This window comes from Onychomys torridus, chromosome X (genome assembly GCF_903995425.1).
Source record: "Onychomys torridus chromosome X, mOncTor1.1, whole genome shotgun sequence".
NCBI classification, from domain to species: Eukaryota; Metazoa; Chordata; class Mammalia; order Rodentia; family Cricetidae; genus Onychomys; species Onychomys torridus.
Window position 1 is genome coordinate 59,530,274 of NC_050466.1, and position 26,928 is coordinate 59,557,201.

At 40.8% G+C, this 26,928-nt stretch overlaps 1 protein-coding gene across 2 annotated transcripts in view; it reads right to left on the reverse strand.

Annotated features, from left to right (window-relative positions):
• The window catches only part of Pir (pirin), a 94,096-nt gene that overhangs the window by 53,658 nt on the left and 13,510 nt on the right, over positions 1-26,928 (reverse strand). Inside the window, exons 4-5 of one of the 2 annotated variants that reach the window (XM_036174858.1) lie at positions 11,900-11,983; positions 6,219-6,425 (exon numbers count right to left, since the gene is read on the reverse strand). In XM_036174858.1, the coding sequence (XP_036030751.1) occupies positions 6,219-6,425; positions 11,900-11,983 (291 nt within the window). The remainder of the gene's footprint in view (positions 1-6,218; positions 6,426-11,899; positions 11,984-26,928) is intronic. The other variant, XM_036174859.1, reaches the window with a different exon arrangement.

Genomic DNA, 26,928 nt, shown 5'->3' on the forward strand with positions numbered 1-26,928 from the left:
CCAGCCTGATCTACAGAGAGAGTTCCAGGATAGCTAGGGCTACACAGAGAAGCCCTGTCTTGAAAATAAATAAATAAATAAATAAATAAATAAATAAATAAATAAGGATAGCTAGGGCTACACAGAGAAGCCCTGTATTAAAAATAAATAAATAAATAAATAACAGTCTTGGATTACTAAATTATTAAATCATACTAGGTTCCCAGAAACTGCCCAAAAGTGTATATTTACCTTTTAAATGACTATTTAATACTTAATTTGACATTGAATAGTATATTATTTTCTTCGCTTCTTTACATTTGTATCCATTTTTCTTGCACTGAAAATCTTCACTCCTAAGACATTGACAAATTGACTCATTTGTCTTATTTCATTATATATATATATATATATATATATATATATATATAAAATTTTATTGAAGTATAATATAAACAAATAAAACTACACAATGAAATTTAAAGATTTGAAATTCAAAATTCTTTTTGTCTTCAAACTATAAGCACATTAAAAATCTGCAGCCAGGGGAATTATATTTGAAAGTCCTTAAAAAGTCGATGTTCTTCTCTGTTCTGCTGATTATCTTCATGCCAATTTTAGGTTCTTCATTTGTTCCTGGTCATTTCCCCCACCCTTTGCCAGTTTAACTTGGCATTCTAAATATGTAAACACTTCCATCTTTAAAAGAAACAAACAAAACGGAGTTCAGGCTAAAGTTTATCTATCCATTTGCATCCCAAAGGGAATGTCTGTTCAATACCTACAGATCTGTAGTCACAGACTGGCTAAAGCTCTCACAGAGCTCTGCTTTATAAAACAAATAACCAAAGCGGCCTTGGGGAGAGAGGATTACTTTTTGAGCAAGCTTTCTTTTGCTTGCTCTCTAGGCCAGCTGGAGCTTGTTCTCTGGGGCTTCCTTTGTCAGAAACCCACTGCCCCACCTAAGTTTTGTATAAAGAGAGTATCTGTCAGGCTTGCCCCATAAACTTGCTGGAATAATTAAAGGCAAAAAAATGGTTGTGCATATGCTACCGCTACCCATCTTTCACGAGTAATCATTTTTAAAACACTACTTGGTGAACTTGTTCTTTTGAGTTTGGGAAGGAAAGAGCAGCTGTCCGTGGATGAACAACACTGCCACATCACTAAGGGGACAAAAGCAAGCTCAGGTAGGCAAGTGAAAGGAAGAGCTCCATGGCAAAGGCATGGAATAGATCCAAGGTCAAATTTCCTCTGAAATAGGGACAGAGGTAGAATGCAGAGTGAGTGGAGTGAATTATGTTAGATATATAGCAAATTCCTTTGGTACTAGGCATTTTAAAATGGAGTCATGCAGCCCATGATTACACAAGTTTGCCTATGCAAAAGAAGACTCTTTATGTTGTATCTGTAGGCCACATGACATTATCTATGGTTTTAGAAAGGGCTTGAAAATAGCATATATATGACCACTTAGGACCTCCATATAGGACTTATTCTTTGCCAACACACACACACACACACACACACACACACACACACACACACACACACACACACACACACACACACACACACACACGAGGGGTGTATTTTACTCCTCCTAAAAACTCTCTAATGTGGTTACCATGGCTATCTCCATTTTACAGATTAGAAAACTGAGCTTCAGCTTGCTTAAATAAATTCTCCAGCGTGTTTCAGTAGTGAAGCTAACCTTGAACCCTGGCCACCTGGCTCCAGATGTCTGTCTTTGACCTCCTCAAGGCTTGTTGTTGACATATGAGAATGCAGAGCAGCAGGAGTCAGATAGAGGCAATGAGGGCGAGCAGCATTGTGTTCCAAAAGGAGCTGGCAATAAATACAGTGGATTGGCTGACTGGTAAGGATGGAATGGGGTTTGGAAAACTGCATCCTCTCATGAAGCGAACATGCAATCGTGTCCTTTCAAAAGGGACAGAAACTATTCAAACTATCCCATTTTTCTTCTCTCCCGTTTCAACATTTACTTTAGACTGTGTTGACCTGGCAGAATTTTGTTCCAAATTTGCTACAGCATTTCAAGGTCTGCATAAATGCTTAGACACAGGCAACCTGGGAAAAAGTGACATAGTTACCTTTGGGCATATTAAAAAGATGGTTTTGCTAATTGTAAGGCTTACAGCATCTTACACTGGCACTCCTCACCCATTTTTTGCAGATATAAGTGTTCAAGTCTAGAATGATTAAGTAGGATTTTCTAGAAGTCACTAGATTGAACTATTTAGTATCATCTACAAGAGCCAAACCAAACTTCCTAAGGATGAGTATATTCCCCTGGCCTGGATGCCATGCCCATTACACAAACTAGAGTGGTTCCTGGGCAACAGCAGAGCAGCACTCAGAAGCCTCTTAGAACTGTGTAATTTCAGACTTCACTGCAGATCTGCTACACCAGAATCTGCACTTTGTCCAAACCTGTCAGGCAATCCATATGAATATTAAAGTCAAATATGCATTGTAGCAGTTACCAAATGCATTTTCCAGAAAGTTTACCTATAGCTGGAAAAGTTGTTGGTGAGCCTATGTTGGTTATAAGTAGATCAATCTTTTGTAAGGTATATTCTTTGTATCACTTTGTAATCTAACTTAAAATTACCTTCTTTTTTCATTTTTAACTTTGTATATGTGTGTGTGCATGTGGACACGTGCATGTAAGAGCATGTGACCTTGGAGACCAGAAGAGGGCAGCTGATCCCCTGGAGCTAGAGTTATAGGCAGCTATGAACCACCAGATGTGGGTACTGGGAACCAAACATTGTTGCTCTGTAAGAGCAGTTCGCTGAGACATCTCTCTAGCCCCAAATAATGTTTCTGACGCAAAACTATCTTTAGTACCTCTTTATGGAAGCTCTAGATCACTTCGGACTGAATCATTCATTGGTGAGAGGATATCAAGTGCTATGATATGCAAAACTCGGTCCCTTAGCAGACCCACAAAGAAATAGCCAATAGTACTCATTTCTGCAAAGACTCTCACTGGTGACAGTATTTCAAAGCTGATTAATTACCTTTTCCAAATTGCAAAACACTCTCTTTAGCATTGGTGACCTACATAAATCTCCACCCCATTTCTACCTAAGAAGACATAAAATAATCAACATAATATCAACAGCTACCACCTATGTAGTGTTTACAAAACTGAGTCAAAGAGAAATCAAGCCATTTTCTTAACACCACGCAGCCCACACAGCTAGTGCATGATGAGGCACCTCGCCTACTCTGCCTGTCTCCAGATTCTCCAGAGTCCACTGTAGGTCATGCACAATGCTTCTAGAAACTCAAGGCTGCTCAAGGTTCCAATGGGACCTCATTAAAAAGCCCTCAAAATAAAGACTAATCATTTACTTTGGAAAATACAATTTGCTTCAGAAATTTTACTCAACAAAATGAAATAAGTGAGGCCAGCAGCTACCAAGACATCATTTCACAAAGTTAAAACATTACTTCTGGCCTCTAAGCCTTGGTTGCAATTGCAACATCACATGGTCTGCTAGGCACACTTTAAAATGCCTATAACTGTAACTGACTCCACCCTCAAAAGCTCCTGTGTTTTCTATAAATGAAATACCATTGAAAACTCTATGAATTTATGATATTGAAGGCTTTGATTATTTATTAAATCACCAGTTTGATTTCTCCTTTTTGCTCCAGACAGACAAATTGTTTGGGGATAGAGGGTGAGATAGGGTCTCACTATGTATCCCAGACTGGTCTCAAACTCAAGATCCTCCTGTGCCAACCCACTCAGTGCTGGAATTACAGTTGCATGTCGTCACACCTGTGTTCTAAATGGAATCTCCCAGACAATTCTAATAGACTCAACCAAGGTCTTGTGCTTTGGTTGAAGTGGAGAGGGAGCCTCCTACCCTTCAACATCCACCTCAGTGTCCCTTGAATGCATGCCTCTAGAACTTGAGAGTCCTGGAAACAGGTTACAAAAAAATACATAGTGAGAAGGGGTGGTAATTTCACTTGTGTGCTTGTCTGGTGCACCTTAGTGATGTTCTCTGGCCTTTCATCAAAAGACTTCACAAGGTCTTAACTCTCCTCGGCAGAATGAAGGTGAGGAAACTTCAAAAAAGCTCCATGCTTGATGAATAGAAACAAATCAGTCACAGAAACACAAAGAAAGGCCATTTCCAAGCACACTACAGGATGGTGAACAGTAGTCACATGTGCTTAACTGTGAGCAAACACTGCTTTTTATTGTTTCCTTTATTTCTGTGTGCACCTGAGGCACAAATAAAAGCAAACATATACTGACATGTGTTTTAAATCTAGAACGTGGTTACAATGAAGGCTAAAGAAAAAATAGTGAGTCCCAGGCAACAATCCAAGTCCACCTGATAATTATGCAATGTGTGTCATTGAGTGATTATTATTCAATAGCCACTGACAAGCCATTATTCTCACACATACATAAAATAATGATAATAATAACTTGACACAGCCCAGTGTCATCCAAGAAGGGAAGCTCAACCGAGGAATTGCCTGGATCACATTGGTCCATAGGCATGTATGTCTTGATTGTTAATTGATAAAGGGCAGCCCACCGTAGGCAGCACCATTCTCTGGAAAGGTGGTCCTGTGCTGTGCAAAGAAGCTAGCTGAGCATGCCCCAGAGGAAGCCAGCAAACAGTGTTCCTCCACAGTCTTTGCATTAGGTTCCTGCTTGATTTCCTTCTCTGATTTCCCTCAGTGATGAACTGTGACCTGTGAACGGGAATAAACCCTTTCTTTCTTAATTTGCTTTTGGTCAGAGTGTCTTTACCACAGCAACAGAGAGGAAACTGGAACACTTAAGGTATCAGTTAAAATAGTCTCAAGTGCTAGTTGCTCACTGGGAGAATAACAAAGTACTTTACAACATTCTGATGTTCTCATTGCCAGGTGCCACATCTCCAGGCCCCCTAACAGATTCCCTTGGCTACTTTTACCCTCCACTCAAAAATCAAAGGCCAAATGAATGAGGGAGCATGAAAACCCTACTATCTTGCCTGTGACATGCTGATCCTGAAGATTCCCCAATGGAGTCTGGCTAAAGCCTCTCTTCCGATCTATGCCTGAGACAGTGACACTGCTTAGCATTCTTCCTACTTCATCCAGGTTCTCTTTACTGTTTCCCTAGGAACACTTCCTTTCAAACCTTGTGCACAGGAATCTGCATCTCAGGGTCAGCTTCTAGGCACCCCACCTACTAGGTTCTGTGACCAAGCTCGCCATTATGATAGATTGGCTGCTGTGTGGCTCCTTAGCCCTCCCAGAAAATTGTTCCAGTGGGCAATTACTATAATACATGTCATACCTACTTCATAAATTGATTTTTATTTCATTAAAAAGTAAGACCCTAACCCAAGTCTCAGTTAAAATATACAAAGCATGTCCCATATAAGTTAAATAAACAGCTAATTTTGATTTATTCTTTAAGATTTTATTTTTTAGCCGGGCTGTGGTAGCCCATGCCTTTAACCCCAGCACTCGGGAGGCAGAAGCAGACTGATATCTGTGAGTTTGAGGCCAGCCTGGTCTAGAGGCTGTTATACAGAGAAACCCTGTCTTCAAAAACCAAAAAAAAATTATTTTCTTATATATGTGTATGTCAGCATGTAGGAGTGGGTACCTATGAAGGCCAGAAGAGGGGGTCAGAACCTCTGTGGCTGGAACTATAGATGGTTGTGTTTCAATGTGGGTAATGAGAACCAAACCCAGGTCCTCTGCAAGAGCAGTAAGTACTCTTAACTGCTGAGCCATCTCTCCAGTCCCAACTGCTGATTTGGTCTTGAAACCCTGTAATGTTGCCTTGATTACTAAGTGGGGCTTAAATAATTTGCATGAATCTGGGGTGACACTGATCCTGGTTTTTGGTTGTGTCATAAAAGCAATGACTTTGCAGGATTAGAGTGGACTTAAAAATAATAGGAATTAGAAAATCTGCACATGCATTAAGATACACCTAGAAAACTGTGTTTCAATCAAACTCTTCATATGAGCATAGTTTCTTCCACGTATTCCAACTCTATGAGTTTGCACAGCAAACCATTTCTGGGCTCCCTTAGGTTTCTCTTATCCTGATATCTATGAAGCAAGTCCATCCACTTGGACACATACTATGATAAACTGAGAGCTGACAATGAAGCTAGAGCCTCCCTGATGTCACCACACATCTCATGTTTCAGAGACACACAATAGGCATGATTTACCTTAATCCCCAAGGCTTCTCCTGAAATGACAGCAACTGTCACGCCATCCTTGGTGGGTTTCGGGATCTCTTCACTTTTCAGTTCCTGGTACTGAGGCTCCACCATCTTTTCTGAGCGTCTCAGATTCACCCACAGCTGTAAACCATGGGCTGGCTCCTCTGAGCAGGGCATCTCAGCATGCAGAATGCCCCGGCCTGCAGTCATCCACTGCAAACACCAGAATAAGAAGCTAAATGTAACACAGCTCCTAACAAGTCTGCGCATGCAACAATTACAATGCTGTGGCAAAGTGACACATCCCACAGGAGCTGCAGTCAGAGTGCCTGGACATCTCAAGAAATAACCAATGTCTATGACAGTTCCTGGGGCTCTTTCATGTTTCCAAAGCCTTCTTCATTTGTGAATTAAAGCATCAGAATTGGAAAGAACCCTTTCTGTGATGATAGAGTTTCATGTTGAGCTCCAAGATAAGGAGTTGCAGCCAGATAGTACTAGGGTATGATTTGACTTAAGAAGGGTAAGAAACAGTACTGGGCAAGGAAGATGGCAGTGGCAACACAGTTGCATTACAGGCCTAGCTAACCCAATGGGGAGATGTGCAGTTGGTCTAAATCTTCAGGATTTTCCTGAAATCAGCCAAGAGTTATCATAGGATTGCTCCTGAGTAGGAAGCACAACCTTGGGAAAGTCAATTTCCTGCCACAGAGTACAATTCCCAGGGAGGAAAGTAGCAATGAGTTATCAACAGATAGCATGCACATCAGCTGAAGTGAGGTGTGATCCTAATTAGTCTTATCAATAAAAACCAGGTAGTCAGATAACGGGGTAAAAGCTGAAAAATCAGAGAAGCAAAGGGAGCAACCACAGTCACTTCTTACCTCTCCAAATCCTCCAACCAAAAGGGCCAAAATCCTGTCTCCACCCCGCCTTATCACTTCCTGTCTCTGCCCAGCCTTATTACTTCCGGTCTCCTGTCTGTACAGCTCTCCAGACCTCTTTATGGTTAATGGTTAACTAGTGGCTAGCTCCATCCTCTGATATCCAGGCAAGCTTTATTTGTCAGAACATAAACAAAATATCACACAACACTGTAGAATATATATGTGAGATAAATAGACACGGGAAAGCCCTCAGCATCCACTACTCTCGAAATGGCAAGCTTGTACTTCTGGGAGTACAATTATAGTAATGGAGCCCTTACTACCTAGAGAAACAGTTATCTCTGGCTGTTGGGCAGAGTTTTCAAGTGTTTGTTTACACGTTTGAGAACATAATGGAGGCTTCCTCTAGGAAGTAGCCTCAGACTCTGAGGATGCAGGGTTAGAACATGATACATCCATTTCCTGCTTGTCTTAGTTTTGACTCACCCATTGAAGACACTGAAACAAGGACCTACATGCAGGTTGTTTATCTGAAAGGTGATTCAGAAAGCAAAATGGAGGAAGTAGGGAAGGGTGAGACGGGCAAGGGAGAAAGCCCAAGAGGTGTTCATGAGCAAGCCCCAGCTGCGGAGGCCTGGGACTTAGTCCCACTGGGACTCCTTTAGATAAACTTCTTCAGAAGAGAGAAAACACTAAGACATTTAGATTACATTTGGCATCCCTCAGTGACCAGGAGCCTCCAAGGGAGGCCCAATGTGCACTTCCGATGTATGGATACATGGGAACTGTCACTACCTAAACTCAGAAGCAGGCCATCAGCATCATCTTCCACCCAGCCTTTGGAGAAAAAAAAAATCCTTAAAGACAACCGCTCAAAACAATCATTGCCATTATCTCTGAGAAGAATGACAATTCTACCAGAGTACATGTAGTGGCTCAAGTTGCCTTGGCTCTACCGTCAGGCTGAAACACAGAGTAAGCATGGACTAGTAGAAAGAAACAGGAGGAGTCCAGAGAAAGGAAACAGCAGCCTGAGAAAGACAGTCTGAGACAAGTATGAGGACCTGAAAGAAAACTCTCTACTCTGTTGGATAAGACTGATAGAACCTTCTAATGGAGAGATCCATTATTTTTCTGTCTGACAATAGCTATTGGTGTTCCTCAAAGATCTCTTTCTATTTTCCTCCTCCACTAAAATTTCCTCTCTTGGTATTTTTATTTATTCTTTGACAATTTTTTACATGTATGCAATGTATTGCAACAACAGCCAACTCAAACCCCCCTCCCATAGTTTAGATAAAACATAGCTTGGTAATACTTAAAATAGCCCACTCACTGGGTTTGGATGAGGAGAACATGGTTCTCTTTCCATCCCCATCACTTACTAACTCTGAGGCTTTTCAAATAACTCTATTACACTTTCACTTTTAAAAACCTTTAAATCTCTATTCTCTCATTTAAAACTGGGATGCAAAATATTAGTGATCTCAACGAGCTCATGGAGATGGAAAGGTTGAATAAGCTGAAAGATGCTATGCCATTATTATCCTAAGCAAATGAGAAGTCTGTTTTGTTATTGTTGTTGCTGTGGTTGCTTTGAGATAGGATCTCATTATATAACTCAGGCTGGCCTTAAACTCTTGATCCCTCCAAATTCTGGGATTATAGACATATACTGCCATGCCCTGGTCCCAGCTATGAAATTGTAATGGTCTAATTGTGGACCAGCATCTACAGAGGCAGCCTGATGAGGTGAACAGCAGAAGTCACCAATTCCATGAGCAGGACATGCCCAGGGGTTCTTATCTGTCACTCTGAGCAAACTCTGTTTTATCTTCTGCTCCAGTAGGAGGTTCCTTTTTCTTTCGTGATAGCATTTTCCTTTTTTTGTTGTTTTTTTTATTTCATTTTCACAGAAACATCATGATCCAATATGTATACTTGGCGTCCCACAAAGTATGTAAATGGTCTCGTATAGAGCTCCTACTGACACAACTGACTAAATGGTCTAAGCTGTTTCAGGGGGTTAAATTACACCGTCACAAACAAAAGCAATATGGCACACAGTTTGAGTTATTATCTTTTATTTTCTTTTTTGAGATAGGCTCTTACTATGTAACCTGGCTACCCTGAAACTCACTCTGTAGACCAGGCTGGTTTTGAGCTCGCAGAGGTCTACTTATCTCTGCCTCCTGAGTGCTGGGATTAGAGGTGAGAGCCACCTTGCATGACCTTGGGTTACCAACTTAAGTGACAACACTGAACCATGCAAATGAATCGAAACATAAATAGTGAAGTAAAAACAAACAGAACAATGACAACAGAACCAAGACTGGGTGAGCACTAAGAAGTGATTGGCGATATCCAAAACTGAAATGGCTCAGCAGGTCAAGGCACTTGCTGCCAAGCCTGACAACTTGAGTTCGATCCTGGGGAATCCACTTGGTAAAAGGAGAGAACAGACTCCCACAAGTTGTCCTCTGAGGGCTATACATGTGCCACAGCATGTGCTTGCATACACATACAAATAAATAAATCAATGAAATGAAATATCATAAAGATTGCATCTGATCCCCAGCACTACAAGAAACAGTGATTGAGGGGTCAAGGAAAACATGAGAACAGAATACAGGAGATCTGTGTTGGTTTCCAGGCAGCATAGAAGAATACTCAGAAAGGGGGGTATGATGGCTAGTGTTCTCAGCTTGATAGAATCTGGAATCACCTGGGAGACGGGCCTCTGCGCTTGCCTGCAGGAATTATCTTGATGTGCTAACTGATTAGTAATACCATCTTTACTGAGGCCAGGCTGGTTTTCCCCTGAGGATTCTAAACTGTATGAAATGGAGAGAGTGAGATGAGCACTAGCATGCATTCATTGCTCTCTGTTTCTGGTTATGGATGTGATATGAGCAGCTGCTCCAACCCTGGAGCTTGGCTTTGCTGCCATGATGGACTATACCTTTGTTATGTAGCTAGACTGGCATTAGGACCCTTGTAAAACACTGAAGAGGGATTCCTCCCTCATGGTCAGCTTTGGCCCTCAAACACTTCTTTCCCTGGTAATACTGCTGAAAGAAAAGTATCAGTTTTGCCCCTTCCTGAAATTTAAAATACTATATGACAAGGGGGAGGTTTCAGCGTTTTGTTGAAGTCCATTAAGGGAAAGCTATATCCCGCCCCCCATCAAAAGAATGGTATCTGAGTTTACCCCGGCCTTGATAGAGACATGCTGTGGATATCGCTCTGTGTAAATAAAATTCTGATTGGCCAGGGGCCAGGCAGGAAGTATAGGCGGGACAAGAGAGAAGAGAATTCTGGGAGGTGGAAGGCTGGGGCAGAGAAATACTGCCAGCCGCCGCCATGACAAGATATAAGGTACTGGTAAGCCACGAGCCACATGGCAAAGTATAGATTTATAGAAATAGGTTAATTTAAGATAGAAAAAGATACAAGAAGCCTGCCATGGTCATACAGTTTGTAAACAATATAAGTCTCTATGTGTTTTCTTCGTTGGGTCTGAGCGACTGTGGGACTGGCGGGTGAGAGAGATTTGTCCTGACTGTGGGCCAGGCAGGAAAAATCTAACTACAGAAACATGGCATTCTAATTGTCCTTAAATATTGGAACATTACATACTACTTCTCCTTCCTTAAGAATTAATCCAGGGAGACAGTTGAGTAGCTTGATCTGCTTAAGGGACCCCCTGGCAATAGGATCAGAATCCATCCCTGGTGCATGAGGAGCCCACTACCTACGGTGGGACACCTTGCACAGCCTTGATGCATGGGGAAGGGCTTGGACCTGCCTCAACTGAATGTACCAGGCTCTGCTGACTCCCCATGGGAGGCCTTGCCTTATAGGAGGAGGGAGTGGGGGGGGGGGGGGGGGGAAGGTGAGAGGAGCAGAAGGAGGGAGGAGAGGGGGAATCTGTGATTGGTGTGTAAAATGTATTAAAAAATTCCTTAAAAAAAGAAAAAATAAACAGATTTAAAAAAAAAAAAAGAATCCAATTGGACCTATCAATCATGTAGCCACAAGACCATCCCTTAAGAAAGCTAATTCACCAGAAGACAGGCTAAGGAGGTGGAAGGAATAATTATCCCCTTAATAAGATAATGCACTTATACACCACAGAAGCCCCCCCCCCCTCATTAAAATGTTTACAGATCATCACTCCTGAGCTTGCCCACTTTCTGAATTCTAACTCAGAAAAATGTAACTTTCCTTTCTTTCCTTCTATCTCTTATTCAGATACTGACCAAAAGCCTAAGCATGCTTTCCCTGGTACTCTGGACTTTCTCACTCTGTCTCTGAAGTGCCTCTCCCTTCCAACATGCAGCTGCTTGCCAACATGCTGAGCTTTCTTAGACCCAAGCTCAAAAGACACGACTTTCTCTCAGCTTCTCCATCTGCATCTTGCTGACAATGGCTAAGTTTCATAGCTTGCCTGCTCTGTTGTTTTTCCCCTCAATTGCTAATAAACTGTCTCAAGCTTCTATCTGAGTCTGTTTTTTTTTTTTTTTTAATTCTTTATCGATGAGACTGAAAACCAACAAGTAAGATCCCTGTTTTCCCTGGTAACACTATGAACTGTGAACTAAAAACGACTCTTTCTCCTTTAAGATGTTTTTGTCGGGGTATTCTGTCATAGCAACAGAAAAGAAATGAAGACAGGAGAGATCAAGGTATGAGTACTAGAGAAGTAGGAGGGATGGTTATTGTACTGGAAGTAGGCAAGATCAAACACACACCATCTAAGACTGCTAACCAATCAGCAATCCCCTGCCATGGCCATACCTGTAGGTCTCCTGGGTTCATTTTACCAACATGCCCGCAGAAGTCTTCATGGGCCATGCTGCCCCCTTCCAGAAGGTAAGATACCTTTTCAAGAAACAGAAGAAAATTTGATCCTTTGACTATTGTAAAATCATGTTATTTGGGATCTCTACTATTGACTTGTATCAGTTCCATATTTATTTTAAATATAAACACTACCTTCATTTGTAAACCATTTTTCCTATTTCAAGATGCTTTTCCATTAAAATAATTGACAAAGGATATGAATAGACATTTTTCCAAAGAAAAAAATGCAAATGGCTGGTGGGAATGGGAAGAAATGCTCACCATTACTAATCAGAGAAATGCAAATCAAAACGACAATGGGACATCATCTCACATCTGTTAGGTACATACTGTCCAAGTCAAAACACAGGTAATTATAAAAAAGAATGTGGGAAAGGGGAGTGCTTATACACTGTTCGTGGGAAGTAAACTGGTCTAGACACCATAGAAAACAGGATGACAGTTATGTTAAAAAAAAAAAAAACTAAAAATAGAATTACCACATGATCCCATTCTCTCAATCTTTGGTATATACCAAAACCAAATGAATTCATCACAGGAAACACATAGCAACATACTGATGTTTACTGTAGTACTTACTATTCATAATAGCCACGATATGTCATTAGCTCAGGTGTCCAACAACAAATGAACAGATAATGTAAATGCAGCACACATACACAAAGTGTAGAATGATCCAGAGCCTTACAAGGGGAAGATAGCCTGCTATTGTTTACAGTATGGACAACCCTAGAAGACATTACATAAGTGAAATAAGACAGACACAAAAAGACAAGGACTGCATGATCTCACAGAAATTGAGAACAAAGGGTTAGTTACTAAGGATTGGAATGGAAGAAATACAGAAATGTAGGTCCGAAGCCCACAGTTATGTGATAAATAAGTTCCTGGGGCCCAATGCACAGTATGTGACTAGAATTAGTAATACTGCATTTGATACTATGGGGCTGGAGAGATGGCTCAGTTGGTAAAGTGTGTTCTATGACATCCCACGGACTTTAGTTTGATCCTCAGAACCCACCCAAAACAACCAGGCATGGCAGATTCTTGTAATCCCAGTGCTGGGGAGGTAAAGATAGACAGATCCCTGGGGTTCACTGGCCAGCCAACCTAGCCTACTTGGTAAGCTCCAAGCCAGTGAGAGACTGTCTCTTTAGAAAAGGCAGACAGTTCCTGAAGAACTACATAGCCAAGGTTGGCTTCTGACCTCTCCTCACAAACAGAAATATGTACATACATAAATAAATACATGATAACCTTGGAAGATGATAAGCATTCCACAAAACACTGCAATACATGCATGCATCAAAACATTGCAGTGTATAGAATTGTCACATTATATCTTAATAAAGCATGGAGGAGTAAAGGATTGAGTATTTGTGAAGATCTGTTCAATTTTTCCACCAAAGACTTATGTTAGGAAAATTAAGACAGGAGAGCAACTTGAAAGAGTGAATCTGACAAGGGGCCAGACTATCCACACCACACAATGTCTTTAAGGGAGTTTCACTATGTCCCATTCTCCAGGAATGCCAGAGCTCATAGCTAATTAAAATAACACTCATCCTGGAGGCCCAGTAAAGTACATGATATGTCTCCCACAGCCAGGCCTGAAGCTCAGGTTAAAACAAGCCTGTTCTGGGACTAACAGGGTCTCTGCTAGTAAGGCCATGTTCACACAAGTGTATAGAGTGACACATCTCAGGTCACCACACCTTGCTCTAAAGGGGCGTCAGGAAGCCCAAAGGAAACATTCTGACATCAGGTACACAGGTACTCAGTAGGAACTCAACACTGTTTATGACATATGTAATTTCTTTTTTTAAAGATTTATTTATTTATTATTTATTATGTATACAAGGTTCTCTCTGCATGTATGACTGCAGGCCAGAAGAGGGCACCAGATCTCATTACAGATGGTTGTGAGCCACCATGTGGTTGCTGGGAATTGAACTCAGGACCTCTGGAAGAGCAGTCAGTGCTCTTAACCTCTGAGCCATCTCTCCAGCCCCATGTCAAGTAATTTCAAATTGAAGTCAGCATTCCCAGGTTCATGTCCATACTAAATCTAAAACAGAAAAGAAATGCTATGGGTCCCCAAGAGTGGCCACTAGGCACATGCAGCTGCATAAGTTTTACTTAAATCAAATTAATAAAATTTAAATTCAGCTCCTTTTGAGTGCTCAATAGCCTCCTGTAGCTAATGGCTACCATAACCAATAGTGTATATTATAAAACATTTCTATCTTGTTCTACTTGCCACTCTGATCTAGACAAATGATTTTAAAAATTAGATTTCAGCAATGGTGGGAATTTTGTATAGAGTAGAAAACCTCCCAGTCCAGAAGCATTCTAATTGGCCTCACTTATTTCTATTTAATCAAAAGAAAAAAGCGAACTCTAAAATTCTCCTCTTTAAGGGTCTTATAATCAAATCAGAGAAAAAAAAGACTAAAGAGAAACCAACTACTTGGAACATTTAATTACTTCAAAGACATAGTCATATCGTTACAGGAAACACTCAGGTTAGTACCTGAGGCTTAAAATGTGTGTGTGTGTGGGGGGGGGGGGGGTCAAGATACCAGGCTCTCGGGTTGGGGATTTAGCTAAGTGGTAGAGTGTTTGCCTAGCAAGTGCAAGGCTCTGGGTTCGATCCTCAGCTCCAAAAAAAAAAAAAAAAAAAAAAAAAGATACAAGGCTCTCTTTGTATGATTTATTTAAATTAGTTAATTTGTACACACCTATAACACCCAAAAGAATTACCATTCAGCTTAAACCATTGTGAAAGGCATGTAAATGGTTCTCTAAAAGCTACCCATTTCAGGCTTAGCAGTAACAGCTGTGCACATCCATAACTGGATGCATTCTTCATACTTCAGCTACCTCTGCATTTTCTTTAAATCTCAATGTGATTATCCTTTTTAATCTTGAAAAGTTTACTTCAAATTGTCATTAACCATTACTGTTATATGAGTGAACCAGAAGAATGAAATCTCTGATTAAAACCCCAATATCCACTGTTGGGATTTTAATTTTCACTGAAATATACTAAACGAAATAAAAGAGGGTTTTTTAACTTAAAAATTATTTTAAAAAATCAATACTTAATAATTATCTTTTCTACCAACCTCCTAAACCAACACCTTTTACCAACTCTCTAAATCCTAACTCTGTAAAACCACAAAAAGAAAAAGAATGAAAATATTGTATTTTTTTTTTAAAAAAAAAAAGCCAAAACACACAGTCAAGAGGTTAAGAAATGAGAAAATATTTATGACGTTTCTGGTATCTATCAGATACTACATCATCATCACCATCATTATCATCATCATCATCATCATCATCATCATCACTATGTATGTGAGGTTGTTTTGCCTGGATGCATGTCTGTGCACCATGTGCATGCTTGGGTGCTCTGGGAGGCCTGAAGAGGGCATAAGATCCCTTGGAACTGGAGTTGTGGCAGTTGAGAGCCACCACATGGGTGCTGGGACACCCTAAAGGTGATGACACAATTCTATGGGGTACAGTTCATGACTGAATATTTAGAAGAAAGAGATATGAGCAACAACATTCATCTCTCTCTGATTCTTGACTTGATGCAACGTGACCGCCACCTCAGGCTCCTGCCTCCATGTCTTCCCCATCATGATGGACTATACCGTAAGCACCAACTGTGAGCAAATCAACCCCTCTTTCTTTGGGTTGCTTTTATTGGGTACTATGTCATAGCAATGAGAAAAGATAGGGATGTGCCAGGGAAAAAGGCACTGGTGACAGTGGGCAAGAAGGGTCTTCCATGAAGACTCAGAGGTTAATAAATGAGGAAAAATTCAAGAACGGGAAGGCGTTTCAAAGATCTAAGAAACAGAACCAAGAATGTCAGTATACTGACTTTATCCACAAACTTCCTCCTATTGCCATAGCTTGACTTATCATCCCCTGTGACCATTGTGCCATCAGCCACAGCTAATTAAATCTCAAGACAAAGCTTCAGGAGAACCTGTGCTCCCCCTTCGGTATTTCCTCTTACATGGAGGGTATTCCATTACTGTTAACATGCCCCTCCCTCTTGATGCATGCTTCCTAGTGGGATGAGCTTGCAAGACAAAACTGGGTGGGCCCTTTCATTTCCCCTTCCTCTTAGGAGTCAGTTTTCACATAGAAAGCAGGATCTTCTTTGATGATTCAACTCTATGACAGGGACCTTCATGAGCAGCATGCAGAAGCCAACCTGCCTAGAGATACAGGCCACTGGCTCTAACATTAACTTTATCCCAAATACAGACATTGTGGGCCTCCATCTTTCTTACTCTTCCATCTTCTCATGTGGTTGACAGTTGAAGCTGGGCGTTAGCCACCCTTTATTACATCTCCTCATAACCTCAAATGAGGGCACTAACAGACCTGCTATTGCCATGTTACTGAGGTTTTACACTGTGGCATTTAATATGCCCTCATCTACTTGAGCAATTGGTATTGGTGTCAGCTTTTTTTATTGCAGCATTTGTGTGTGTGTGTGTGTTGTGGGAGGCGGGGGTTGATGGTGTGTGTCTGTGCATACAGGCACATGTGCTTTCATTAGCATACAAATGAACAGGTTTCCTCGGGCCATGTTCACACTGACTTGTTTTGGTCTATTCTTTCCTTCACTGCTCTCCAGATCTTCCTGTTCTGCCTCCCTACTTGTATGCAGGAGTACCCCTAGTTCTCCATTTTCCACCTGCATGCCATATGGCAGTGGAAAAAATGAGAACAATGTAAAATGACAAATTTGTAGCAAGATGGCATGACGAATCCCTTATTTTGTATGCTAACCTAAAAAGTTAATTAAACAAGAAAGTGTCTAATGTATAAAAAATAATGTATGTATGGAAGAAACAGCAGGTTAAATAACAATTATATTTTACACTTGATCTTAGCCAAAATGCCAAGAAGTGATAATTCTATTTTAAAGTAGTCAAATACAACAGTGCACATAAATTCATCAAATGAAATTTCATTCTGTGATTATCAGTCTACATAGAGATGCCTGTACACACATATACAGAAAATGTCAATGGTCGCCATCTGAAGATGGTAAATGCAGGCATGTTTTATTATTTCCTTTCCCCTGTTGTGATAGTTTGACTTTTCTATAATGAATACTTTCTCTTTTTCCCCCCAACAGAAACATGTATTCTTATTCTGAAAACCAGAATGCCTTTTCCAAACAGTAAAAATGAGTGTTGGGTTGGGGATTTAGCTCAGTGGTAGAGCAGTTGCCTAGCAAGTGCAAGGCCCTAGGTTCAATCCTCAGCTCAAAACAAAACAAAACAAAAAAATGAGTGTTATGGATTAGTCTTTATAGATTTGTTCCCCAGCTAAATGGGCAGGGCTGGGCAGGAAGGCAACAATAAGCATGATTATTCCACATTTCATGTGAGAACAGTGTAGCACAGGCTTTTTCGTGTGTAGTGTTTAATTTTTCTAGAAGGCACTCATGCTAGAATGGTAATAAAGCACTTGGGATTCAATAAGCACTTTAAGGGGACAAACAGCAAGCTTCCAGTTCTCAGAGAGTGGTGTCTACAATTGCTTTCCTGTTTTTGCTACACATGGATTTTGAACTAAAATAATTGCAGGAAAAAGGGCAATTTCCTTCTACTTGGGCTGATGCTCTCCTCTGGGCTTGCAAAGAAGACCCTCTTAAATTACAACCCCGGATTATCTTCAATTACTCAAGCATGAAGTCTTCCAATTTGCAAGCCATAGCCATCATATACACACAAATACATGTATGTATGTGTGTATGTATATATATATATATATATATATATATATATATATATACATATACATATATGTGTATGTGTGTTTGCATGCATATGCACATCTACACACAGAGCCATAACTTGAAAAGTAAATTGTGATATGACTCATTTATACATGAAAATCTTCATAAGAGAGGGCTATTTTCAAGATTTCAGGGAGCACTTGCAAACTGTTCTTAGACCATGGAAAGAATGTCATTCCGCTCACCCCCCCCCCCCCCCGCCCCGATTTCCCCAATGTGCCCTTCCTCTTTTTCCTGGTAATACAAAAGTAAACACTGCTTGTTATAAAATAGGAGTTAGAGACATCTGGCCAGTGTACCACACCTACCTTTCAATGCTTAAAGCAAAAATCTCCAGGCTCCAAAGAAACTACTGCCACTTTTTTTTATTATCATCTTTTGTTTTGTTTATTTATTTATTGCTAAGTGTCATAAATGTTTGGCAGCAACTTTGTGTATGAGTTGATATCTGTAGAAGAGCTTTAAAAAAAAAAGCCTCAACCAGCTACTTCCGAGAGTTGAGACAAGCCAGATGATCTTTTAGAGCATTACGTAATCACAAACAGCTGGAGAATTGCCACTGGTCGTTGGCGAACTATGTTCTGTTTAGACTCAAAAGTTGTGTGTGTCCAATTAAGTAATACGTTTGTAATCTGAAGCAGGTGTTTCCTCAGAGCACTTGATACGCTGCTGGGTCTCCTGTCTTCCTTTCCTCCTTCTAGTCTTTTCCATGGGTCTTTACCAACTATTTTGTTCCCTTGTAAGTTCCTAATTCTTTGGCTGTTTTGTGTTTGGAGAAAGAAAGGCACAAACTCACAATGTGGCGAAAGAAAAGGGTCATTTACCATGAGAAGTATGAGAAAGGTGTATCTCAGGGAACTGTAAATTAATTCGGAAGAGTTCCCAACAAGAGAAAATAAAGTTCGTGGGTTTTTTTCCAGCGGCCATGTAAAAAGAAGAGCAAAGAGAGGTCCTACTCTATGTCTGGTATTAAAACACGAGACTTAGCCTGTAAAGCCAAAAGTTCCCAACATTCTAGGGAAAACTGTATTTCCTTTTCGTGTTTTGTCCTAAAATGGTGACTTTTTTCTACTGGTAGCCGTATAGTACAAAAAAGAAAAACAAAACAGAAACACCACAAGTTGAGGTCATGGCTGACAAGAGATGCCAGCAAGGGGCAGATTGTGTAATAGAAACTGTGAACTGTCCTCAAGGGCAGAAATAGGATGTTTGAATTCATACACTTAAGGACTCCAAGATGAAAACAACATGAGCAATCCCACTGAAACCTGAAAAATCACACCATTAACTCTACCCATCTAACACTAATCCCATATATGCACCTTCACAAGTCCCCAAACATGCTTATAACAATTTTTAAGTAAATGAATGAAAGAAAGAAACTGGATGGCACACAGTACAGATGTTCAGCCAATGGGCAAATACAAGGAGAGTGCAATTCCTCTGGTCCTAACTTGACATGGTCCTGTCATAAGCCTACACAGGGCCAGGCCTTCAAGAACTCCTGCCCTGCTGCTCCCTGACGGTGAGGCTCTTTCTGCATCAAGAAGCTAGTCAGGTTTAGGCCTGCTTGGAATCACCAGGTTGCCATCTACGTGATTTGAGTTGTGAGCTGTGGACTGAAATCCTTTACTTTCTCTTAGCAGACCAGTGGACTCAGATACAACATGGACCTAAAAGTTGGGCTGCTTGAGTATGGTCAGAACTAAGTGATGGCACGTGGCCAGGAGGCCAGCACATGTTCAGTAAGTTCTAGAGTTAGCATGTCCATTACATCTCCTCGGGCAGGGATCCCATTTACAAGTCCTCCCTCAGATCCTCCCTCACACTTCCTAAAGTGTATTTCCCAGACATTCTCGTGGTTCCATTTGTCACTTCATGTAGGCCTCACTTCAAATATCACACACTGAATGAAACCATCTCATCTTGTCTACTCTGTCCTACACAGAATTGTTTCTTCTCCTCAGCTTTTTTACTACAGAACACTGACACTATAAAACTATTCATTTACTGGCTGTCTAAAAGAATATAAGATCCATCGAAGGCTGGGACTTTAAAGCATTCTTATTAGTGTAAACAATGGAATTCATTGTGTCCTATTTACATTCTCATCAGCAGTGTCCATTTCCTCCTGCATCTTCCCCAACATTTGGTGTTGTGTGTGGTCTCGCTGATAACCATTCTGACTGGACGGAAGCATAATCTCAATGTGATTTGCATTTTCATGATAGCTAAGGATAGTCAACATCTTTTTCATATATTTGTTGGCCATTTGTACTTCTATTGAGAACTTTTTGTGTGATTGTTTGCTCATTTATTAGTCAGATGATTTGTTTTGGTATCCATTTCCTGAATTTCTTTTCTTTTTTCTTTTCTTTTCTTTTTTTAAAGTATTTTAAGATAGGGATTCTCTGTGTAACAGCCCTGGCTGGTCTGGAACTTGCTCTGTAGACCAGGCTGGCCTCAAACTCACAGAGATCCACCTGCCTCTGTCTCCCAAGTGCTGGGAGTAAAGGCATACACCACCACCACCCGGTTCTGAATTCTTTTTATATTCTACACATCAATCCCTTTGACTAAGGGATTCACCTAAGGATAAATAATTAGCAATTTTCCCCATTCTGTAGCCTGTTGATTATTTCTTTGCCATACAGAAGCTTTTTTATTTGATGTGATCTCATTTGTCAATTCTTGATGCTGTTTCCTGAGCCACTGGGCTGTATTAAAACAGTCATTGTGTATGACTACATCTTGAAGCACTTTTAACAGGGACATTTTTTAACTCTTCACTGTGCCCTGCATCCAGCTGTCACTGAAGATGTATTGAACACATTAATGCAACTTGGATTTGCCTAATCTTTTAGGATTTATTAAACATCTGGCCCTGGGTACATACCATAATCTACATATTATTATTATTATTATTATTATTATTATTATTATTATTATTATTATTATTATGGTTTGGTGTCATCAAGGTTACACTGTAACAACAGAGCTAGAAACTAAAGCAACATTTTTTGTCTCTGAGAATGAAATTATTTTGACCATCCCAGTTGCCTCACAAATGCTGATGCCCACCACATAGGTTTGTGAGCACAGTGGTTGCCTCTGAGGAGAGATCTGACAGGAGATGCTACAGCAGCCAGAATGGTCAGCAGTCACGACATTAACAAAAGAACTTTGCAAATTCAGATGCATCAGCCATTCCAGGCAAAGATGAAATCCTAGAGCTGTATGTATGTAAGCCTTATGATTTCTGAGTGAAAGAATGGGGTCGACTAAGAGACCCAAAGCTATAATACCTTATGATGAGGTGACTGTTAGTCCTTTGTTATAGACAGTCAAGAGCTTTATATGATGACATCCAGCTACAAAGAAAGCAACCGACTCATTTTCCTCCTATTTTACGCTGCTTCTATTCTTGACCTTTCTTTCAGGTCTACCAATTTTCCTTTCATTCTGATCAAACTTTCTGACACGCATGTCAAGATTCTGTAAAATTCAAATTCATAAACCTAACTACTCAGGCAAGTTGAATGGCAGACTCCCTCAGTACCTTCCACCTGCTCCTAGATCTCCTGAAGCAGAACACCCTTCCTCCTCAAACTCAGATGCTCAATCTTAGGAGCAATTTCTTCAAACAAAGCTTCTCTTCGGGGCTCACAGAAACTGAGCCAACAACCAGGTGCCTGCATGGGACTGACCTAGGCCCTTCACATATACGTGACAGTTGTGGAGCTTGGTCCTCTTGTGGGACTTCTAACAGTGGGAATGGGGGTTGTCTCTGACTCTTTTTTCTGCTTTTGGGACCCTATTCCTCCTACTGGGTCACCTTGCCCAGCTTTAATGCATGGGAAGGTGTTTAGTCTTACTGCAACTTGATAGGCCATGCTTTGTTGATACCCAAGGGAGTCCTGCCCTTTTTCTGAGTAGAAAAGGAGGAGGAATGAATGGGGGCAGTCAGAGGGGAGATAGGGGGAGGGATTAGGATGAGGGGAGGAGGGTAAACTGCAGTCAGGATGTAAAATAAATTAATTAATTGAAAAACAAAAAGAAAAATAATTTCTCCTGACATCCCGTCTAACCACCAGCTAGCTTCCTAACTGCTATTACCTATCTCCTATAAAAATGTGGGAAAGGGGCTCATTTCTACTGTTTTACCTTCTGGGTTATACTGAAGGCCTCAGGTAAATGCTTTACCAATGTCTGATTATGTAAACTTTAAGCACACAGCAGTGTTCTATCCCCATCCAGTGGAAAAGTCAGCAGCTACAACTTGTTGCTTAAGAGAGCCCCCTGCCGACTCAAATGATAAGTGCTGTTCATCTACAACAGTGGTTATCAACATGTGGGTCCTGACCCCCTTAGTCAATGACCCTTTCACAGGAATCAAATATCAGATATCCTGCATATCAGATATTTACATTATGATTCACAGCAGTGGCAAAATTACAGTTATGAAGCAGCAATGTAATAATTTTATGATTGGGGTCACTTCAATATTAAAAACTGTATTAAAGGGTCACAGCATTAGGAAGGTTGAGAACTGCTGGTCTACAGTCAGCCCTTACTAAACTAGATACAGGCCTTGCTAATAGCTGCATTCCTAAGTAAATATGTCTCTTGGCATGTGAATGGTGCCTGTGCTTTAGGACGTGGTGTCATGAGACAAGGTGTCATCTGGTCATGAAGGGGCCACTCTGTTGTGGACTAAAGGGAGGTTCTCCCACTTGGTTCATTCTATAGTTCAAAGCTATCAGGGAGGCTCCTGAAAATGAAGTGCCTGAATTTCCCTTTTACACACACACTTCTGGGCAGGGTTGGCAGAAATGATGTTTTAATGAGTTCTCTTTGTTACACCTCCCTATCTCCATATTTTCTACCTTAAAACTCTAGGAATATGCCAGGCAGTGGTGGCACATGGTGGCGCACACCTTTAATCCCAGCACTCAGGAGGCAGAGGCAGGCGGATCTCTGTGAGTTCAAGGCCAGCCTGCTCTACAGAGCAAATTCCAGGACAGACAGGACTGTTACACAGAGAAACTCTGTTTTGGAAAAACAAAAACAAAACAAAAAACCTCTAGGAATATAATCTGTAATACATAATACAGAGTGGGTGAGGTGGTCAGAAAAAAATTCACTGAGAAATTACTCAATCTATTTTCAGAGAATATTTCAATTGAACTGCTACTTTCCCTATGTGACCTATGTCTCCTGTCATAGTCCAGGTTTTAGCTCCTTTTTAGCACAAGGTTGTTCTGGGCATCATTGGGTCAGATGTGCCTGAATGATCTTTATGGCTTTAGGAAATGAAATAAATGACCTTAAATATCTAGGTACAAGTAACTTGATCCATTTCCTCAAAATCCCGAAAGTTCCGAGAAGCGAAGCCATTACTTTGCACTTTCAGGTAGGAACACTTGGGTCCCTGGCCCCAGACAGCATCAATTCCTGTACCACGTTTAGCAGCAGTCCTGACTACTATCCACCAGATGGTAGTAGGACTCAGAGCCATAACCAAAAATGACTGGAAATTTTGGAAGGACCCCAGTGGACAAAATCACCTTCAACTGAGAACCACTGACATAGACAGTATTCTACCAAAAGCTAAACTTCTGGGCTTAAGATGCATCTACTTTAAACAAATTATGTCAACTTGGGAGTTTCTGGATGTAGCAATGCCCACTGGATCTGTCTTGGCCTTGAATGCTCCTTTTAGTAATGGCCCAAACTTTAGATTTCATCTCATGCCTCAGGCCCCACTGCACCCTCACACATACAGTTTCTAAGTCTGATTAGACTACTTACTGTTTCCACTACATGCCCTCTGCCTTTACCTCCACTGTCCACAGGATCCATTTTAGTCCTTAAGGCCCTACTAAATGACCAAGTTTATTTGCTTTGCTTTGCTTTGCTTTGGTTTTTGAAGCTTGAGGACAACTTTATTATAGTCTATAAAAAAAAAAAAGACGCCACAAGGCCAGCAAGATGTAAATCATGGCAACTGCCTCAAGGAAGAGAATAAAAAAGAGAAGAAACAGTAAAATACAATCAGGCTACTTGAATTAGGCTAGCGTAAAGGTTAGCCAAGCATCAGTAAGCAACATGGTGCGGAGGGGGGCTTTAGAGGAAGAACAAGGGAGTCTAAAGTGTTAGGGAAATACATGCTTGGAAAAGAAATACAAAGAAGAAAAGGAAAGTTACATTTTCCTGAGTAATTCTAAAAAGCAGGCAGGCTTACAAAGGAACCTAGCTAGTTAAGTTCTGTAAGAGACGACTGTGTTAGGGCAGAAACTCTGGGAAGGAAAAGTGAAGTATCTCTGAAAGGGATAATGATTCCTCCTCTCTAACTTGACTATAGATGAACCAGCCTTCCTAGGGCCAGTGCTGCAGTCCAGAGGAGTGGGCCCTTAGCCAGTCCATTGATCCTGCCCCGCTGGAATGCTAGGTCTCCACGTGGGCCAAAGGTTCTGTTTTCTTGGCCACATATCTTCTTTTAATGGGTTTTTTTTTTAATTGCTACTCCAACACTGTCTCCTCTGAAGGGGTCATCTTAAAATCATTTAGGATATGGACTGAAATTGGGGGATATCTATAAGCCATTTTCACCATGAAAATCTGGAGATCCTGTTCCAAAGCTGCCCACCAGAAGGGATCAGTGTCTGGACTGGAGGTCTAGTCCCCATGCACACGTCTACCCACATGTATGGTCTAGGCAGGGTGCTCATTGAAGAGGAGATAGGAAACTGGGAGTTCATTCTGGCATTTCTGGCCAGAGAACCAAGGACATTTCTAGAACTGCTGCTTTGGAGCCATGAGCTGACTGTCAGTTTCTACCTCCTCTTCTCATCCTCCCCCCTCAGAAGAGGACACCCTCACTGATGGCCACAGTTTAATTGAAACCTCTCATACCTTTCTGGTAGCACTGACAGTCTCTTCCTCACTTGGACCATTAAGCTTCTTCAAATGGACCTCTTTCATTCTTCCTTAACCATTTCCTAAGTTTTGTGTAAACTAAAAGTCCTCCGCCTACTTCTAAACTCATGTACACCCATACACAATTTTTTTCTTTTTGGCTAGGAAACATTCTCAGTCATGCTTTTTGGCATTCTTTTCTACTGGTGGGACCCTATGATGGTACCCATATGACATGTTTCCTAGAGTAACCTGCCCATAGATGAACTTCCCCTTTACATACTGCTATATATTAGTAGCTTAGCTGATTAACTAGAATAGAACACAAACCAGCCACATTTTATCAGGAGAGAGGAGACCCAAGTCACTCAATAACACTCTTTGGAAGCAATGCTACCAATTTCTTAAGTGTCCTGTCAGAGATGATCTAGGTCTGTGCAAGAATCTTATCTAATTGTTATGATGTGTGCTTTTTCTCTGTCAGCACCATCCCGTTTGGGTACCATACTTTGACTGATGTTCATAGTACTAAGGGGCATCTTAGTGCAGGGATTGCTTTTGCTACCTTCCTATAGAATCCTTTAGCTTCCCCACAAGCAATGCCACATCAACATATATGTTAAAATCTACGTTAGCCTGAGCTCCCCCATCCCCTCCAGTCAAATCATTAACTAAAGGCAGATTTGCCACCTTGGCATTTTCTTTTAGTATCATATTATCTCTATATAATTTCTTCCCCATTGTCAACATCTACAACTCCTATTAATGGACCCCAAAGCTCTCAGACTGCATTAAGCCATCATAGTTCTTATAGGCAGTCTTGTCTTTTTTTTTCTCATATCCATAGGAATAACAGGCTGTCTCACTGTTAAAGACAGCAGAAAATAATCATTGAACAATGGACAGTCTCTATGATGTTGACAAAGTATCATTTCCCAGTCTTCCCAAAATATTTTTCTTTGGCTTTTTGGGAGAGAGTCTCTTATAGGTCAGGTCGGCCTCTAACTTCCTACTGTAGCAGAGGATGGCTTTGAACAGCTACCTCCTGTCTCCTTTCCCCAAGTGTATGATACCGTGCCTGGCTCAGAATGTTTTCTTTTTTTGCAAAATTTGGTGATGAATTTAATCAAGTTTTTGTTTTCAATCGGGATCCAGCCATGTTGGAATGGTTTGTGTTAGAAAATGGCTCACAGCAAGCAATAAGAACAAAGCTGTGTGGAGACAAAAGGTCTGAGGTCTGTCATAAGTTTAAGTGTGAATCACTAGGGCCTTACCCTTCCTCTCCAGGATATTGTTTAGACACCGCCAGCAAATGCTGCTGGCTACTAACCAGGAGTTATGAGCTTGGCTTTTCTGATGGGCACACCCTTGGAAACAGGGTGGTTTTGTACGAACAAAAAACAAGGAACTTGCTGAGGCTTGTAGTGAAACTTTAAGATATACTTCTCAGCTTAACTGAGTACATGAACAGCATCCTAATATGTCCTCATGATGCAGATCTGCTGGTTTAATTCTAACAGGTTTATTTTCTGGCTCAAAAAGTTTTAGCTAGACGAATAGATGATAGACAGACGGACAGATAGACAGACAGACAGATAATATATATATATATATATATATATATATATATATATATATATATATATATATATATTTTATCAGTTCTGTTCCTTTAGGGAACCCTTATTAATACACATCCTGATGTGATTGCTAGGAACCAAATCTGGATCCTCTGCAAGGGCAGCAAATGCTCATCATTTCTGAGACATCTCCTCAGCCCCTATAATATACTTTAATTAAACAAAAATGACCCACTACCTCCATTTGCCTAGGACTGAAGGGTACCCAGAAACATATGACTTTCAATCCTAAAACCTGAAAAGTCTTGATTCTATCATTTGAAGGTGATTTTGAAAGGCACAAACCCCTTTTCTCCACAAAGTAGTTAAAAAACTCATCAATAGTGTATGAACTATGGATATCTCTTTTTTGAACTAAACTTTGGAAAGGCTTGCCTAATCTTCATATCATCCACTGTTTGTGATCATTATAGTTGCCCCGGGCAAATTTAACATCAGCCCTGGGCAGAAATGGGCTAACTGCTTTGTCTTCGACTGCTTACCACTCAGGCCTTTTGGAAACGATCTTTCCCAGAAATTTGGATTCCTGGCAGGAAATTGTGTTGTGACCACTAGCTGGACTTCTTTCT